The sequence below is a fragment of the Crocuta crocuta genome, unplaced genomic scaffold (assembly GCF_008692635.1).
Source record: "Crocuta crocuta isolate KB4526 unplaced genomic scaffold, BGI_CrCroc_1.0 scaffold273, whole genome shotgun sequence".
NCBI lineage: Eukaryota > Metazoa > Chordata > Mammalia > Carnivora > Hyaenidae > Crocuta > Crocuta crocuta.
Window position 1 is genome coordinate 773,908 of NW_027529425.1, and position 18,999 is coordinate 792,906.

General features: G+C 43.7%; 1 protein-coding gene across 1 annotated transcript in view; it reads right to left on the bottom strand.

Moving 5' to 3' along the window:
* Positions 1–18,999, bottom strand: part of LOC144227222 (uncharacterized) — a 71,195-nt gene that overhangs the window by 30,724 nt on the left and 21,472 nt on the right. The window contains 1 exon segment of the mRNA XM_077758825.1: positions 6,153–6,248. Coding sequence (XP_077614951.1) covers positions 6,153–6,248 — 96 coding nt within the window.

Genomic DNA, 18,999 nt, shown 5'->3' on the forward strand with positions numbered 1-18,999 from the left:
AGCATCCCAAAAAAAAAAAAAAAAAAAAAAAAAAGAAAAGTAGATCTCCCCAGTGATGAAATATCTTCTCATAACTAGTTACAAAATTTCACACTCCACCCACAGAAGGGTATTCCTAGAATAGGAAAGACACTGGAATCTGTTTGGGCTGCTCAGCTTCTGGAATCAAGCCTGGCAAACTCAGCAAGACGGAAGAAATCACTTAGCACAGGTGGCATTAAACAGGGAGTGACCTATATCACATTCATGTGGATCTAATCCCAGAATGGCATATCCAGTCTCACAGATCACATAACTACCTCTGAAAAGCATGTACATAGTCAACATTTAAAGAAAAGGTTGGGGTACCTGGCTGGCTCAGCCGGTAGAGTGTACGACTCCTGATCTCACGGTTGTAAATTTGAGCCCCACATTGTATGTGGAGATTATGTTAAAAAAGAAAAAAAAGAAAACCTTAAGAAGAAAAAGTTTTCTTAGATGCTGCCCACAACTCAAATCTGTGTCTTTGCAAGACCACAAATGAGTGGAGGGATAAGCGCTTGGACCCTTTCATCCCTGCTGCATTCATTCTTCCTAGAGATTTCATGCAGTCACATGGCCTTAATTACCATCCACGTACTCCCAACCACCAATATATCTCCAGCCCAAACCTCTTTTCTGAACTCGACTCATGTGACCAACTACCTACATGACATCTCCGTATGTCCAATGGCACCTCTAGTTCAACTTGTCCAAAACCTCAGTCCCCACCATTCTCCTCACAGCTATTCATCTCAGTTAATGGCAACTCCATCATTCTGTTTTCTTGGAACAAAAAACCCCAGACTCCTCCTTCTCATTCTACATATAATTCATAAGCAAACCCTATGAGCCTACATCTGAAAGATCCAATGTTCAACCAATTCTCACTACCTCCAATACTGCCATCCCAGCCCTTCCCCTACTTGCCTCGAGTATTGCAAGAGCCTCTTAAGTGCTTCCACCTCTGCCCCTGGATCTAGTGCCAATAAGCAGCCAGAACAAGACTATTAACATACAAGTCAGGTCATACCATTCCTCTGCTCACGCCTTTCGAGGCAGTGTCTCCTAGAGTAAAGGGCAAGGTCATCACAATGGCCAGGAAGGCCTCACAAGGTCTCAGCTCTGTTGCCCATCTGACTTCATCTCTCACTTCTTTCTTGTTCATTCACCCCAACCACACTGTCCCCTGAACGCGTGAGGCAAGCTTCCCACCTCAGAGCATGGCATTCCCTGTGCCTAATCCCTCCTCCAGATTATATACAGCTGGCTCCTTCAGTTCTGTACTATGTTCTTCTCACCAAGGCATCCCTAACCCCATGTTGTAAACTGCACACAACCCTCCTTCACCCCAGAACTCTTTATGCTCCTAATCTATTCTTTTCCTCCACATTACTTACCTCCATACAAATACTGTATCTTTTACCTTTTTTTAAAATCGTCTGTTTCCTTCTTGAATATCAACTCCTGAGGGCAGAGACTTTCATATGTTTTCTTCACTGCTATATTCCAAATATCTATAATATGCCTGGTATTTTGCAGGTACTCAAATATCTGTGGAAAGAATTAATGTGATACATGGATCTTTGGGGGTACTCGCTGTAAAATCAGGCTTTAAAAAAATATCAGTACGGGGGTGCATGGGTGGCTCAGTCGGTTAAGCCTCTGACTTTGGCTCTGGTCATGATCTCACCATTCATGAGTTCAAGCCCCGCCTCGGGCTCTGTGCTGACAGCTCAGAGCCTGGAGCCTGCTTCAGTTTCTGTGTCTCCCTCTCTCTCTGACTTTCCCCCTGCTCATGCTGTCTCTCTCAGAAATAAATACATTTTAAAAAATAAATAAAATAAAAATTTTAAATAAAAAGATGTGAAATAAATATCTGTGAATCCATACGATGCTTAAAAAAAAAGTGAATAAACAGAGAAGAGGCAAATCTCCCATCCAGAATTATGCCAATTTATTATGCAGATACTCCCCTGTCAAGAAGACAGACTTAACTTTTCACCCCAAGTGTGAGCTGCACTTAGGGACTTGCTTCTGCGAGAAGAGTGTGGAAAGGGGCTAAAGGAAGTACTACCATGCAGAAACCAGGTAAAAACTAGCTCAGCCAGGTCACCAAGGTTAATATCACCAGTGGTAAGTGCACCTGAAAACAACAAGGTCACATCACCTCTGTGGTCTTCCTCCTCCAAACCTGGATTAAGGGACATTCTACAAAATACCTGGCCTGTACTTCTCAAAACTGTCAAGGTCATCAGAAACAAGGAAAGCCTGAGAAACTGTCACTGACCAGAGGACACTAAGTAGACTTGAAGACTAATCTAATGTGGTACCCCAGATGGATCTGGAACAGAATAAGTACGCTAGGGAAAAACTAGTGACATTCAAATAAAGTGTAAAACTTAGTTAATAGTAATATAACAATGTTGGTTCCTTGGTTGTGACAAATGTACCCAGTGATATAAGGGGTTAACAATAACTGGAGAAGAGGTATATGAGAATTCTGTACTATCTTTGAGTTTTCCTATATATCTAAAAATATTCTAAAAAACATTTAAGGGACACCTGGCTGGCTCAGTCAGTGAAGCATGTGACTCTTGGATCTTGGGACTGTGGAGTTCAAGTCCCATGCTGGTCATAGAGATTACTCAAAAATGTTAGATATTCTTAAAAAGTTGTAAAGCCTTTTTATGATTTTTTTTTTTTAGAAAGGTACCTGCTTTGTCTCTAGGAGCAATAATTAATTTCTGACTCTCATTCAACAATTATTAGAATATTGGCCTAATGAAATAAAGTTTCTAGCAGATCTACTTCAAACATATCACAAAACTTACTTTGACTTTTTTCAAACTGTCACAGACTTTGAGTTTGGAGTTCTCTCTGAGATGTCCAGCAAGAGACCAGACACAGAAATGAATACAAGAGAGGCTGATGTCTGGGAGGAGGCAGGAGCCCCGAACAGGGGCTTTGTTTCATCTCTATATTTACTGAGTTCTCAAGATTTTATATATGTGATGAACGTGCAGAAGGAAATGATCTGATAGTGACCATTAACTTGTGTAAGAAGCAAAGGGTTTAGGGGGTAAGTGGCATTTGAAGTTGAGATCAAAGCACAATGATATACTGGCGCCAGATGAAAAGTGTTTTTCTGTAGGTGATACAGCCACCTAGCTGTTAACACTAAAGTTTAAGATTGGCTGGAGCTTGCAATCTCAGGGTTAACAAGGCGCTCTTCTGACTACCTAACCTTAGGTGCTTTCACCCTGTACATCTCTTAGCTTCTGCTTCTTCCCTAGGTCTTAATGGCTTGGTTTTAATGACTTGCCGTGGGCGATTTCCCCCTGTGGTAGCTTTCCGCCCTAAACCTTGTTAACCCATTGGTGCAAGCATAAAGAATTCTGAAACTTATTCCACACGTCAAATGTTTTTGACTAGTTGATGCTACAATCTTTTCCTCCTCTGAAATCGCACAGGCCATTTTCCAGTTTGGCAACTCCAACTCCACAGGCTCAAATACTACCAGCAGAGGGGGCACTTGGCTGGTTCAGTAGGAAGAGGATGTGACCCTTGATCTCAGCATTGTGAGTTTGAGCCCAATGATGGGCGTAGAGCTTACCTTAAGGTTGTTTTTTTTTTCAACAGGAGAAAACCAAATTTAGTTTTGTATGTACGGGGAATCCATGCAGACATAAAATTCCAAAGGCAGTTAGGCAATATGGAGGCTTATATAATAACCTGAGCTAAGGAAAGTGGCCTGAGGATACCAATTTGAGGAAGACCATTCACAGGAAGCTGAGAGGAGATGTTTGGAAAACAGTGCCCTATTCTGTAGGTTTCTTAGGTAAAGAAGAATCTCTGGTATAGGCAAGCACTTCAGGGGGAAGGTAAAGAGCCTTTCCTGAAACTGCTGGGTTTCAATTGCTTTTAACACAAAATAATATTCATGCTAAAGTTAAAGTGCCCCATCTTGGGGCAGACTGCCCTTGACCCCTGAAACTCCCTCCTCTAAAAATCAAGTTTCACACATTAAAAGTCAAGTACCAGCAGAGGTTTAGAATACAAATCTGCACATATCAACTTGCTGTTTACAACCATTTTATTAGCCTCTCTGTAAGGCAGAAAAAGTCACAACTTGGCCTTCGCATCTTCATTCCATCTCATTGCTTCCCTGTTCATTCCCTATGCATTGATAATGCCTACATCTTAGGACAAACTTCTATTTGTCTTTCAAATCTCAGCTTAATAATAAATCCAAGGGGTGCCTAGGTGGCTCAGTTGGCTGAGCATCCTGCTTTGGCTTGGGGCATGATCTCACGGTTCATGGGTTCCAGCCCCGCATTGGGCTCTGTGCTGACAGCTAGCTCAGAGCCTGGAGCCTGCTTCAGATTCTGTGTCTCCCTCTCTCTCTGACTCTCCCTACTCACGCTGTCTCTCTCTCTCTCTCAGAAATAAATTTAAAAACATTAAAAAATTTTTAAACAATAATAAATCCAAGAAAAGATGCTTAACCTTAGTTACAACAGAATAAATGGAAATTAAAGCTACAATGAAATGCTTCCATATATTGGACTGGCAAAGTTTTTAAATTTTTTTAAAAATCTGGTAAAGCTCTGTCATGATTTTTTCCCCCTGAGCAAAGCCAGTCATTTCACATTTGGTCATTCTGAGTTTGCCCAAAGTTTCATTTAGGGATGTCCTCCAGGTCGTGGCTTCTGAATTTCTTTTTAATTAATTAATCTATTTATTTGTTGTAAACTCTACACCTGCCTACCTACCTACCTACGGACCATAAGCTCTACGCCAAATGTGGGGATTGAACTCACAACCCCAAGATCAAGAGTCCCATGCTACACTGGCTGAGCCAGCCAGGAGCTCTGGCTTCTGAATTTTTCTTAATACAGTATTTATAAAACCGAAAAAGCATGTGGATAGAAAAGAGGAGGCTTCATTGCTAATTCTGATCGTCTTCAACCACAGTGAACTACTTTCTTTAGGCTATCTAGAATGTTTAGCACAAGAGGCTCATCAAGCAAAAGTCATGGTCTACTATAACTAGAAGGGATTGTTCCTTTTCCCAGGTGTTTATTTTTTTCTCTCTTTTATAACAACTTCCCAAAACATATACTCTTTTACAGAAGTGCCCCAAATCCATTCCGGAACAAGATGAGGCAGAAATAAACCAAATTATCATTGATTCTAACAATTTAATGGTACTTACCAACTAACGTTAGGATGCCTTTAACACACTCATCGTGTACCTGAAAACTCGTAGGCAGACAAATCTGGTAATTCTTGAGGTACAGAATTCTACTGTACAGTACTTAACTTTCTCCATAATAGCTCCCCAATCCCTGAAAACAACTGCTTTGCCTCTTAACTCTTTTCTTCAGTTCTTTCAACTCTTCCTTTATATAACATAGGTTTCTAAGGATCTCGCCCACCAGATCCCCTTTCTCTCGATAAACTATTAGCCCAGGTCAGAAGACAGAGGGCCCGCCTCAGGGAGAGCACAGAAAAGGTGCTCTGGAACGCGAAAGAAGCACTTTGAGAACCCCCCGGGGCGGTCAGGAAAAGGCTTTCCAGCGAGGACGCGCCTCCACCAGATGGGGCTGGGTAGGAGCGCGGGGCTCCTCCCCACAGCACTCCAAGGACCGGTCTGGGAGGTTCTCCAGAGGCCACAGCTGCTCAACCGCCTCCCTCTCCGAATCCTNCAGCTCCCCAATCCCTGAAAACAACTGCTTTGCCTCTTAACTCTTCAGTTCTTTCAACTCTTCCTTTATATAACATAGGTTTCTAAGGATCTCGCCCACCAGATCCCCTTTCTCTCGATAAACTATTAGCCCAGGTCAGAAGACAGAGGGCCCGCCTCAGGGAGAGCACAGAAAAGGTGCTCTGGAACGCGAAAGAAGCACTTTGAGAACCCCCCGGGGCGGTCAGGAAAAGGCTTTCCAGCGAGGACGCGCCTCCACCAGATGGGGCTGGGTAGGAGCGCGGGGCTCCTCCCCACAGCACTCCAAGGACCGGTCTGGGAGGTTCTCCAGAGGCCACAGCTGCTCAACCGCCTCCCTCTCCGAATCCTTTCGCCCAAGGCTCCCTCTCCCACCGCTAAGCAAAGCGGGTATCCAGAGACTCACCGGATTTCGATCCGCTCGAAGCGCTTGTGCCTCGACGCACCCAGCGGCCGGCGCAGCCGGAAGTTCGTCAGAGCCCCGCCTCCCGCGGGAGTTGTCCTGGGCCGTAGCGGTCCCTCTAGGAACGGGGGAAGTCGACTCTGCATCTCGGTGTCTTGGTTCTTTGGGAGCTGTGGAGTCTTGGGGACAGGCGCAGTGAGCTCCTGCCACCACTCCCCACCGCAGTTTATTTCTTTTCTTCTTTTCTTTTCTTTTTTCTTTTCTTTTCTTTGCCAAAGAAGTGCCAGCCAGGTGAAGGCTTCGCGGTTCTCGCACTCAATCTCCGCTGTCCGGGTCCAGGGAGAGGTGGGGGTTCGGCGTGGCGACCTCGGTCCCTTCGTGGATTTCAGAATCCGGTTCACCCGTGACCTGAATCCGTCACCTCATGAGAACGCGGGGGCCCAAGTTTATGGACACGGAGCCCCCCGCTTGGCCTACGAAGCCAGAGATTCAGTGATCACTCTCGGGCCTGGGTCACGGTGGCATCAGTCTGAAGGAGCCGTGCCTTTGGGGGCTTTCACAGGTTCTAAACTTCCTGGGCAGAAATCTCGGAGGTTGCCCTCTAAGTGCTCCTGATGATGAAGGACTGGTTAAAGAAGTTTCTGCCTACCTTTTCCTCCTGCTGCTCCTGCTTGGCTGCAGGTTTCAGACTTGATTCTCAGTGTTTGGTTTTGCTTTTGCCTGATTCCTCAAAAGGCACACATACTGAAGGACAGCAACATCCGTGCCACAAAATTCCTGACTAAATGCACCATAACTTTATAGAAACATGACAGCATTTCTCCCTATTTTTCTAGGATCATTAAAAAAGTTTTAATTTTCAAAGACAAAAGTAGAGGGTGGGCCTGTATGTGGGCCTCCATGTGGGCCTCCATGTACCAACTGGCCAACAGTCTTGTTTCATTCAATCCTTCCTACATGCATTGGTCAGACATCTAAGATGGGTGTGTTCCCAGTGCCACCTGTTATAGGCACCAAAAGCCAATGGTCATCCAGAAGTGAGCAAATTGGAGGATGTGAGGTCTGAACACCATACCTAATTTGACTGGAGAGAATCTGAAGAATATTTCCTTCCTTACTTTAGATAGGAGAAGAGGAGGGGGAAATGAGGGACAAAGTAGTCATAGTTTTCAAATACAGGAAGAATTGTCATTTCCAAAAGAAATTTGTCTTAGGTGACCTTGGAATTCAGAACTAAAATCAATGAATGGAAATGATAGAAAAGTTCAATATAAGGAAGGACTTCTATTAGAGTTGCTCAATATGGCCACTTCCTGTATCATCTTGTGTGCTGTTTTGAAGAGGTGGGGGAGCCCCTGGGAATGTGGAAAACACCTTTAACATCTTCATACAGCTTGCTCCATACTCCTGTTAGTTTTTTCCTTAAGGTCCAACCCTTTCACAACATCTACTGTTACCATTCCCTCCATACACCTCCTTAGAGTACTTACTATGGGCAAGGTACCGTTAAGCACTTGGTTTCACTTCTTCATTGCTGCATTAAAAACTACTTCAAAACTTAGTGCCTTAACACAACAGTTATCAGTTCTCATATGATCTCACAAATCTGTTGATTGGCTGGGTTCTTCTGCTTCCTGTGGCATCCACTAAGGAACTGGGATGGCTGGTGGTTGGGGCTGACCCACAGACTGGAAATTAAGCTGGGATGTTGGCCTGGGGATTCCGAACTCCTCCATGTGAGTGTTTCTGAATGGCTGCTTGGGCTTCCTCATGACATGACTGCTGGCTTCCCCAAGAGGAGCATTTTAAGAGGTCAAGGTGGAACTTGCAGGTGTTTAGGGCCCAGCCTTGGAAGTCACACAGCATCATTTCCATCATATTAGATTGTTTAAGCAGGCCACCATGTGCAAGGGCGCCTGGGTGGCTCAGTCAGTTAAGTGTCCAACTTTGGCTCAGGCCATGATCTCATAGTTCATGAGTTAGAGCCCCGCGTTGGACTCTGTGATGACAGCCCAGAGCCTGGAGCCTACTTTGGATTCTGTGTCTCCCTCTCACGCTCATGCTCTCTCTCTCAAAAATAAATAAGTCATTAAAAAATTTTTTTTATATTTTTTTATTTTTTATTTCTAAGAGAGAGAGAGACAGTGTGAGCAGGGGAGGGTCAGAGAGAGAGGGAGTCACAGACTCTGAAATAGGCTCCAGGCTCTGAGCTGGCAGTCAGCACAGAGCCTGACGCAGGGCTAGAACCCACGAACCGCGAGATCATGACCTAAGCGAAAGCCAGACGCTTAACCGACTAAGCCACCCAGACGCCCCATTAAAAATTTTTTTAAACAGGCCACTGGGCCAGATTCAAGGGGAAGAAAACAGACTTTATTTCTTGGTGAAAGAAATTTCTCTATTTCATTATGAAAGAGTTATGTGGGATGGAAGACAATGTTGTGATTATTTTTGGAAACAATCTAGTACACACATTTATCTTCATTGTATCAATCCTATGAAATATTATAGGCCTGAGAATCCTTACCCCTGTGAAGTATTGAAATCTCTTGTTTTTACAGATCAGGAAACTGGGGCTCAGGAAAGTAAGTACCATGACCAGTGTCATACAAGTGATCTGCTGGAAAATAAAGATTCACACTTGGCTCTTTTCTCCAAAGCCTGTGCTTTTAGGCACTCTGCTGCCTCTGAATGAGACTGGAGGGAGAAGAGATGGTTGAAGGGAACAGGGGGAAGACCAGGAAACCTGAACAATTCCATGAACCATATGTGTGTTGATGTCTTGGTAGGGCTCGATCCAGTCTCTTAGTCAAAAGGATCTTTGCCTAGCCATGCAACCAATGAGCTGTGATGTTGAGGCTTGAAGGAAACCCTTCCAATTCCAAGCCTGTTGCTCTGTCTAAAGCAAAGGGGCCCAGAGTTGGAAAGTATTAATGCCAAAACAGACCTTAAGGATAATCTGGTTATGCTCTTGTTTTCAGATGAAGAATGCTGGGGCACCTGGGTTGCTCAGTCAGCTAACGTCTCACTTTGGCTCAAGTCATGATCTCACAGTTTGTGAGTTCGAGCGCCGCATCAGGCTCTGCACTGACAGCTTGGAGCATGGAGCCTGATTCGGATTCTTTATCTCCCTCTGTAAACATTAAAACAACAACAACAAAACAAAAAACCAATGCCTGGAGAAATCAGATCCAAGGCACACTAGTGAGCTACCTGGTAGTGGAGCTGAGAGTAGAATACAGATTCTCTAATTCAATCCCATGTCCTTACTATAACTCAGAAGTTTTTTTTTATGTTTATTATTATTCCCTCTCCCTCCTTTTTGAGAGACAGGACGATCAGGGTAGTGACAGAGAAAGGGAGACAGAGGATCCAAAGCAGGCTCTGTGCTGACAGTGGTGAGCCCGATGCGGGGCTCAAACTCATGAACTATGAGATTGTGACCCAAGCAGAAGTCGGATGCTCAGTCAACTGAGCCACCCAGGTGCCCCTATCTCAACAGATATTTTTTTTAAATGTTTTATTTATTTCTAGGAGAGAGAGAGAGAGACAGCGTGAGCAGGGGAGGGTCAGAGAGAGAGGGAGTCACAGACTGAAACAGGCTCCAGGCTCTGAGCTGGCAGTCAGCACAGAGCCCGACGCGAGGCTCGAACCCACAAACCGCAAGATCATGACCTAAGCGAAAGTCGGACGCTTAACCGACTAAGCCACCCAGGCGCCCCTCAACAGATTTTTAAAAACAACATTAGGAAGATAAGGCTGCTTCGGTGGCTCAGTAGGTTAAGCGCCCAACTCTTGATCTAGGCTCAGGTCATGATTTCATGGTTCGTGAGAGCAAGCCCCAGTTGGGCTCTGTGCTGACTTGAGCCTGCTTGGGATTCTCTCTCTTTCCTTCTTTCTTCCCCTTCCTTTCACACGCTGGCTCTATCTCTCTCAAACTAAATAAACTTAAAAAATTTTTAAAAATCAATAGGAAGATCAACATAATATCCATACAAATCATACTCTATTAAAGCAAATTAATTTAGGATGAGTCACTATTTTCTTCCATTAAAATAACTATGACCATATGGCACAACCACAAGAGAGCAAAGGAAAAGTTAGCCAACTTGACTGCTTGGCTCACTGTGATGTGTCGCCTGTATTTCCTCTTCAGAATAGTTTTGATTTCCAAGAACCTCATACTTTTCCAATGAATTAATTTGACAAACACTGAGAATGTGTCACCCATTGTGTTATGACACAAGGAAAAATGAAAAAATACAGCTCTTGGCAGATATGTAAACAAATAATTGCAGATGTGGTCAATGAAAATAGAGATGAGACCAATAAATGGTGCCTGAATAGGTCATCTGGGGCAACCTCAGTCTAATGTCTTTCTATGCAAGAAACTTTCCATGCAAACACTCTTTCTATGACATCCCTCTGCTTCTAACAACTTACTCAGCAGGGACCTTACTCATTTAGAGAACAGTTCCCTTCTTTTGGGGTGTTCTTTTTTTTTAATTTTTTAAATGTTTTTTATTTATTTCTGAGAGAGAGAGAGACAGTGTGAGCAGGGAAGGGTCAGAGAGAGAGAGAGTTACAGAATCTGAAACAGGCTCCAGACTCTGAGCTGGCAGTCAGCACAGAGCCTGATGTGGGGCTTGAACCCACGAACCTGATCATGACCTGAGCCAAAGTCGGATGGTTAATCAACTGAGCCACCCAGGCACCCCCGGAGCATTCTAATTGCTGAAATTCCTTTAAATTAAAGCAAAAATCTGTTTTCCTACAATTTCAATTCATTGACCCTGGTCTTGATTGGTCCTTTTACCACAAAATGTAGTTGTTCTTCTTGTCAGCCCTTCAAAATATTTGAACTCTGTCATGTCCCAGTAATCACTTACAACAGTTCCATGATCATGTCTGAAAGTTGCTCCTGAATCTTGGAATGTAAAATGTCCGAACTGACCCAAGGATGCTCTGAAGGTCCATGGTTCCTAAATGATCTCCATACTCTCCCATTTTCTCTATGTTATCCAGTTCTTTTTTTGTCTTGAAAGATTATTTGGCTTGCAAAAGAAAAAGCATTCCCCTACCCTTAGCAGAAATCCAGAAGGGGAAAAGCTACCACTGGTTACTGTAGGCTCTAGCTTCCTCCCTTCTCTGCCAGCAGCATGGTGGTCAAGTTTCTCCCTAAAATGGTGGCTTTCTGGATCATCCTTGCTCATTTTCACCAAGGCTTATTTTTGCTGCCATCATTATGATTAGCCAGTAGAGGGTGATCAAACCTTGATTTCTCTTAAAACTGGACTCTGCAAACTTCTGTCCCATTTCAGCTGTGAAAACTTCCTTTATTTCTTCCTGGAAGGAGTCCACACATACAGCATGTTGGGGAGCTGCAAAGACCTTCATTCAGCTAAAGAAAATGAAAAGAGGGGGTCCTGCCTGGCACAGTGAGTAGAGCTGGTGACTCTTGATCTTGGGGTCCTGAGTTTGAGTTCCACATTGGGTGTAGAGATAACTTTATATATATATATATATATATATATATATGACTATATATATAACTATATAACTATATATATGACNGCCCCATTGCTGAATGAGCCTTGGGAAATTTAGATCTGCAACTTGATTATCTGGAAAATGGGCATTATAGTACCTTTGCTGACAACTTTAAGTAATTTCTACACCCAATGCGGGGCTCAAACTCACAACCCTGAGGTCAAGAGTCTCACACTCTACCAACTGAGCCAGCCAGGTGCCCCACCTTCTCTGACAACTTAGTGTTTAGATCATATGAAAGTGAACTAGCTCTGTAACTGACTATACCAGCAGTGAGATTTTTAGTCTTCAACACTGTTGGCTACAATATATATTTTTTACTCATTTAAAATGTTTATTTGGGGGGTGGGGTCACCTGGGTGGCTCAGTAGGTTTAGCGCCGGACTCTTGGTTCGGTCCAGGGCAAGATCTCATGGTTCGTGAGATCAAGCCCTGCATTGGGGGGTTTTGTGGTGACAGCACAGAGGGTACTTGGAATTCTCTCCTCTCTCTGCCTCTCCCCCACACTCACTCAAGCACTTGCTCTCGCTCTCTCTCTCTCTCTCCCTCAAAACAATAAACTTTAAGAAAATATTTTAAAAAGTAAAATGTTGGGGCGCCTGAGTGGTCAGTCGGTTAAGCGTCCGACTTCAGCTCAGGTCATGATCTCAGGGTTTGTGGGTTCAAGCTCCGGATCGGGCTCTGTGCTGACAGCCAGCTCAGAGCCTGGAGCCTGTTTCGGACTCTGTGTCTCCCTCTCTCTCTGACCCTCCCCTGCTCATGCTGTCTCTCCTTCTCTCTCAAAAATAAATAAAACATAAAAATTTAAAAAAAAGAAAATAAAAAGTAAAATGTTTATTTGGAAACAGTATTATTTTTTTAACCTGATCATTTCATTTATTTTTTAAATTAAAAAATTTTTTAATGTTCTTTATTTCTGAGAGAGAGAGAGACAGTGTGAGCAGGGGAGGGTCAGAGACAGAGGGAGTTACAGAATCTGAAGCAGGCTCCAGGCTCTGAGCTAGCTGTCAGCACAGAAGGTAGGTGACTCCCTCCAGAGAGGGCAGATTTGAAAACAGTAGCTGTGATGGGAGGAGCCATCACAGAGCCCGACGCAGGGCTCAAACCCACAAACCGTGAGATCATGACCTGAGCCGAAGTTGGACCCTTAATTGACTGAGCCACCCAGGCACCCCTTATTTTTTAAATTTTAGTTAGTTAACAGACAGTGCTATATTGGTGCCAGGAGTAGAATTCAGTGATTCATCATTTACATACAACACCCAGTGCTCATCATAATAAGTGGCCTCCTTAGTACCCATCACCCATCCAGCCCATCTCCCACTTACCTCCTCCATCAACCTATAGTTTGTTCTCTATCATTAAGTATTCTTGGCTACAATATTACTTCTGATCCCCTCTCTGATTTAATGTTGGCCTCCACATCCCCTTCCCCAGGGATAGATATGGCTCCTCCCATCACAGCTACTGTTTTCAAATCTGCCCTCTCTGGAGGGAGTCACCTACCTTCTCCCTAATAAGAGGTGACTTTTGCAAGTGCAGGTTGCAGGTTGGTCCCCTAGCTTCTGGAAGAACCCAGAAAAAAAAAATGTGCATCATGTCAGAATAGAAGATCACAAAGGGCATCTTGCCCGGGACTCTCCTATGCAAAATTCCTTCCTGTCCCCACTCCCCCCAAAGGGTCCCCCAGCCATGCCTGAGTGCCTGAATTCTCCCAGCTCTGGCTGGCCCTGCATCAAGGTTCTTTCTTCTTCCAGTGGCTTCCACAAGGGCTACTCTGGTTATGCAACTTGTACCCTGCCACCACCCCAGGGGCCAGCAGTCACCTTATTATCTGGAAGTTATCAATGGGTTGTGTGGTTATCACAACTTGCTGGCAGAAGGCAGTGGAGGAAGGGGTGCCTTTTTCTCACATGTGATGGTAGCAGCCAGGCAGAGCCCCTTCACTCATCTGCCTTACTCATTGCCGTTGCTCTGTCCTTTTCTTATTAAGGCCTGTCAGTGTTTGTTGCAAAGACTTTTTGGTTCTATGTCTTGGGACTCCTGCAGAATAAATTGAATCTCTCTTTTATCATGACAGGCCTTTAGGTATTTGAGGGAAGAGACCAAGTTCCCCGTGTTTTCTCCTCACCAAGCAAAAAACAAAAACAAAAAAAATACCCAAAATAAAAATCCTTTATTGTACACACGAGGTGGTTTTGCTTTTATTATCCTGCACATGGACTGTTTCTCTTTTAAAATGTGCAATCCAGAACCAAATGTAGGGCATGCTGATAAAGATAACCCAGGTAGGGTAGAGTCAGACTGCCACCTCCTGTGTTCAAGCATCCAGAGTAGAGGCCACGCTGAACTTTTGGAGGCGGTGGTAAGAACACTGTCAAAGGGACATGGGTAGTTTGGGACAAGCAAGAAAGGGCCCCTTTAAGTCTGGGCAGCAATTTTCACTCCTCCAGGGGAAATTCTGGTTCATTGGAGGATTGGGGATTGCAAAGGGACTTGCATCAGCTGAAGAAGGAGTGAGGCAACTTTAATCACAGAGGCCTTGTGAAATTTTTGCACATAACATTTGGGACCGAAATGGGCCCAGAGCCAGGGTCCCCAGTTTCACAAGGACCTGATTTCAGAGTTGCATGTTTTAGGGACTCGTGGGATGGAGAACATGCCAGAATGTTTCACTTAAAAAAGAAAAGTGAGATTTTTGTGAGGGCTAAATAAATATTCAGGAGGAAAAAAAGGGGCGCCTGAGTGGCTTAGTCGGTTAAGCGTCCGACTTTCGCTTAGGTCATGATCTCACGGTTCGTGGGCTCGAGCCCCGCGTCAGGCTCTGTGCTGACTGCCAGCTCAGAGCCTGGAGTCTGTTTCAGAGTCTGTGACTCCCTCTCTCTCTGACCCTCCCCTGCTCACGCTGTCTCTCTCTCTCAGAAATAAATAAAACATAAAAAAAATTAAAAAATATTCAGGAGAGATTGAGAGGCTGATGGAAGAAATAACAGGTGACATATTTTTGGAACACTTATGTCAGGCACTGTTGCACGATTTACATGAAATGGCTCATTTAATGCTTATAGGAACTCTCTTCCCATTTTGCACAATGTAACTAAGACACAGCAAACAAGTGTAGGTGGTGGATGAAGGGTTTGATCCTGGCCAAACTGGCTCCATCCGAGGCCTGTGTCCGTTTAACCACTGTGTAAGGCTGTTCCAAAAATGTAGTTGTGAGATCATGTAAATGATTTATGAAGGAAGGAGAACTGAGCTCATAACAGAGAATGGTTGCTAGAGTCACATTTCTGGTTTTAAAATCTAGTTCTGGGGGCACCTGGCTGGCTCAATCAGAAGAGCATGCGACTCGGGGTTGTGAGTGCAGCCCCACATTGGATGGAGAGATTACTTAAAAATAAAGAAGTAAATACATTTTAAAAAATAAAATAAAATAGGTGCGCCTGGGTGGCTCAGTCAGTTAAGCGTCCGGCTCTTGATTTCAGGCCAGGTCATGATCTCGCTGTTCATGAGCTTGAGCCCCAGCTTGGACTCTGCAGTGACAGTGTGGGGCCTGCTTGGGATTCTCTCTCTCCCTTTCTCTCTGCCCTTTCCCTGCGCATGCTCTCTCTCAAAATAAATAAAAGTTAAAAAACAAAATAAAATAAATCAAGCTCTGCCATTTACTGGGTAAGCAACTTGATTTTCTAGGCCTGTTTCTGCACTTGTGAAATGAGGCAACTATTTTTTGGCAAACAAAAAATAGTTCATGGTTATTATTCACGAGTGAAGAGAGCCACCAAAGGATAGTGTCATACAAGCCACTGACCAGGTTTCAAGGAAATGGCCAAATGCTCTAGAAAAGGGAGAATGAAGACAAGAAAATGCTATCAAGATCTTCTGTGATCTCCTATGGTGCCATTTAAGCTGCTGGGAAAGAGCTGAAGAAGTACAGGAGTTTTAAGAGGGAGATCAGGACGGAAGAGATGATAACAGTGGTCATGGTCCACTTGAGAGGAATTTGGTAGCTCAAAAGGAAAGGACAAAGTCAAATGAAAGATTTTAAAAATTTGCTTTTGCTCCTTAAAGCTACAGGTGTGTGCTTATTTAAACGTAGAACAGGTGTTGGAGGGGTGAGGAAGAGCATGGAGGCACCAGAGAGCAAGGCCAGGGGCTCCAGGGAGCAGGAAGGACCAGGCAGTGAGGCACGTCCCGGTGGCCTCAGGCCATTGGGAAAGAATACTGACGGGCATCTGCTGAGAAAGGGTGAAGTGAAGTTGTGATCAGCACAGGGGACTGGAGGGCAGGAGATACCCACACTGGGAACCCAAGACTCCAGCAACGAATAGGAGTGTCTACCAAGGCACAGGTGGAAGGAAGGTGGCCACATCTGCTTGTTTCCATCCTGCAGTTGTTATGAAGCCCCAGGAAGAGAGGAAAGGGAGCCAGCCACCAGGGTTTGAACTGGACCACAGAGTAAAAAGTTGAGGAGAGAAGCTTCTGGAAGAAACCCAGACCCTTGGCTCTTGGAGCTCCAGTTTGCCCAGTTTGTGGTTTAAGTTCCAGTCCTCTCTGTGCCCAAGACTGACTTTTTTTTTTTTTAATTTTAAAAGTCTTGTTTTGAGAGAGAGAGAGAGAGCATGAGCGAGCGTGAGCATGGGAGGGGCAGATAGAGAGGGAGACACAGAATCCAAAACAGGCTCCAGCCTCTGAGCTGTCAGCACAGAGTCCGATGTGGGGCTCGAACTCAGGAACCACGAGATAGTGACCTGAGCTGAAGTCGGATGCTTAACCGACTAAGCCACCCAGGTGCCCCAAGGCTGATTTTATCAGCTAGGGGCTGCAATCTGCCATCCTCCACAGCAGTGACCAAGTTCAATAATGGGTTGGATTTCCTTCCCACCTACCTCATCCCTCACATCGGTTTTCTGGAATCACTTCCTAAAATAAATCAACTGCACACAAGCCCTCAGCTCAGGTTCTGCTCTCTGGGGGGCCCACGCTAAGACCTTTGGACAGGACAGGGGAAAGTTCCCCTGAACGAGGATTTTATTGTGAAGTTCAATGCATAAAAAATAGTTTTGTCTTTTTCACATGTGCACCTTTTACTTCTTTTATTTACTTAAAAAAAAAAAAGTTTGCATATTCCACTAGAGCCCTGCAAAGCAGGCAGGGTAGGAGTTAGTAGTCCTTAAGGACCCTGAAACCGAAGCAGCTAGAACGTTTTGCACCTTGATTCTGGTTTCTAAATAGGGCGAATAAATCATTTAAATGAGACAAAGTAAGAAAAATCAAATTGAGTTTGTTTCACCATACCGTGCAGTAACAGAACCACGGTATCAGGGGAGAGGTCACAGTGTGAAGATCCGAACAGATCACCGGCTGCAACAACTGTTAGGGTGTTAATTTTTTTTCAGTGTCACAAATTGGTCAAAGGTTGTATTTTACTGGTTCCATTTTATGAGAAAATCGTGTTTTGGGGTATCATGAAGAGCTACTTTACGCCATGGGTTTTCATTGGTTACCTTCCTTTTGAGAAACCTCCTGGAACTTGCTCCCGTTACTTACAGCACGTTCATGGGTCTGAAGAGGGGTCTGTGGGGTGCAGTTGTTTTTAACTTTGAAATTATACTTTTTTCTTCACCCAAAAAGTGTGTATTTATGCAACGGAGGACAAAAATCAAACGCCACCAACATTGCCACCTAGAGGTGATAATTTATTGTTTTACCGTGACCCAGAAGAGAAATAACATAAAGAGATATTTATTACAATTCCCCACAATCTCCTTCCCCAACCTCCCTGCTCTAACATTCGTCAGACACCACCAGCTGCCTACAATGGACCACTGACTATAAATGCATGTAAATGTTATTGTGCTGCCATTTCTCGTGATGGAAACTTTAGTCCTCAATCAAGTTTTCAAATGATTTTCAATAGAGTTCCCTAGCTTTTAAAAAAAACAAACCACTTTTCTTTTTCCTTTAAGATTCTATTATTTATTCAAAGAAGCCTTCCTAGAAAGGTTAATGAGGATTTTAAAGGAACAAATTCAATTTAAAAATCACTTCTTGAACATCTACCAAGCATCTGGACTCTCCTAAGACTAGTGAAATGAGAAGCCAGGTTTAAACAGCAAGAAGTTAATTCTGCGGGTTTTACAAAGACACGTTTCTTCTTTTGCTCTAACTTATTCTAAACTAAGAAACTAGGGACTGACAGAACAGGAAAGGTTTGTCTTATCCAGTCTACAGATAAACAAGACAATGCCTGAGTTAGCTCTCTATATAGATTTAGGCTTATCATGTTGACCTGGTTGTAATCATCTATATTTAACTACAAGTTAATAAAAATACAGTATATTCATTTTAAAATAGTCGCTGATTTTGCTTGTAACCCCCCACCCTTACACTCGTATTATATTTAGACCAAGATTTTCCTGCACAATCACCATCTGCCTTCTCTACCCCCCACCCCCCGCCATCTATGTGTTTTCATGTAAGAACCCCTGCTACTAGCAGAAGCAGGTCTGAGCCTAACACGCTGTGTCCTCGCTAGGGCAGAAAGAAACCTTACTTAAACCGGTCAGAGGATGAGGTGAGGAGGAAGGCGAGTGAGCACAAACACACCTGAGTCGGGGCGACTGCAACGGCCTAGTCTCTTCCCTGACTCAAGAAACTTAAAACCCAAATCTGAAACTGGAATGAAATCTGAGTTTTATAACCACCTTTCAATCACTCGCAGGTCTCATTTTTTTGTCTTAAAACACGCAGCCTCACTGCTTCAAGAGTGCTTGCTGAAGGGAGAAACTTGAACTTGAAGACCAATTAGCTTTGCTAATTAATTGCTAAGTAAGCCATGATTCTTTAAGTAAATGGAGGAGAAATCTCAAACATTAAAAAAAAAAAAAGCTGTTAAAGTAATAATGTTTAGAAGTCAAACCTCATGTCTCTCCTTATCTTCCACTGTTTTAGGATAAGAGAAAAACATGAGGTTTGTGGTATCCACTGTCAAACAGAACAATATGAAACCAAGTTCTCACATTAAGACATTCTGTCGTATGAGATGTCCAAAGTTACTTGTCCAACTTTTGTTTGACCTGCAGAATTGGAGATGGCTTAGCCTCCCTATAACTTCAAGTTTGATTTACAAAGCTTTGAAAAGTAAAACAGATAATTTCATCTTCAGATATAATAAAAAATTTGAATAGCAAAATAAGTAACTGCTTTTAAATGTACAGTAGTGTGTCCATTCTAAAAACAAAACCTAAACCTAGGTTAGGAAAACTCTGCAAATAATGCTTTTTATTAAACTCTCCAGTAG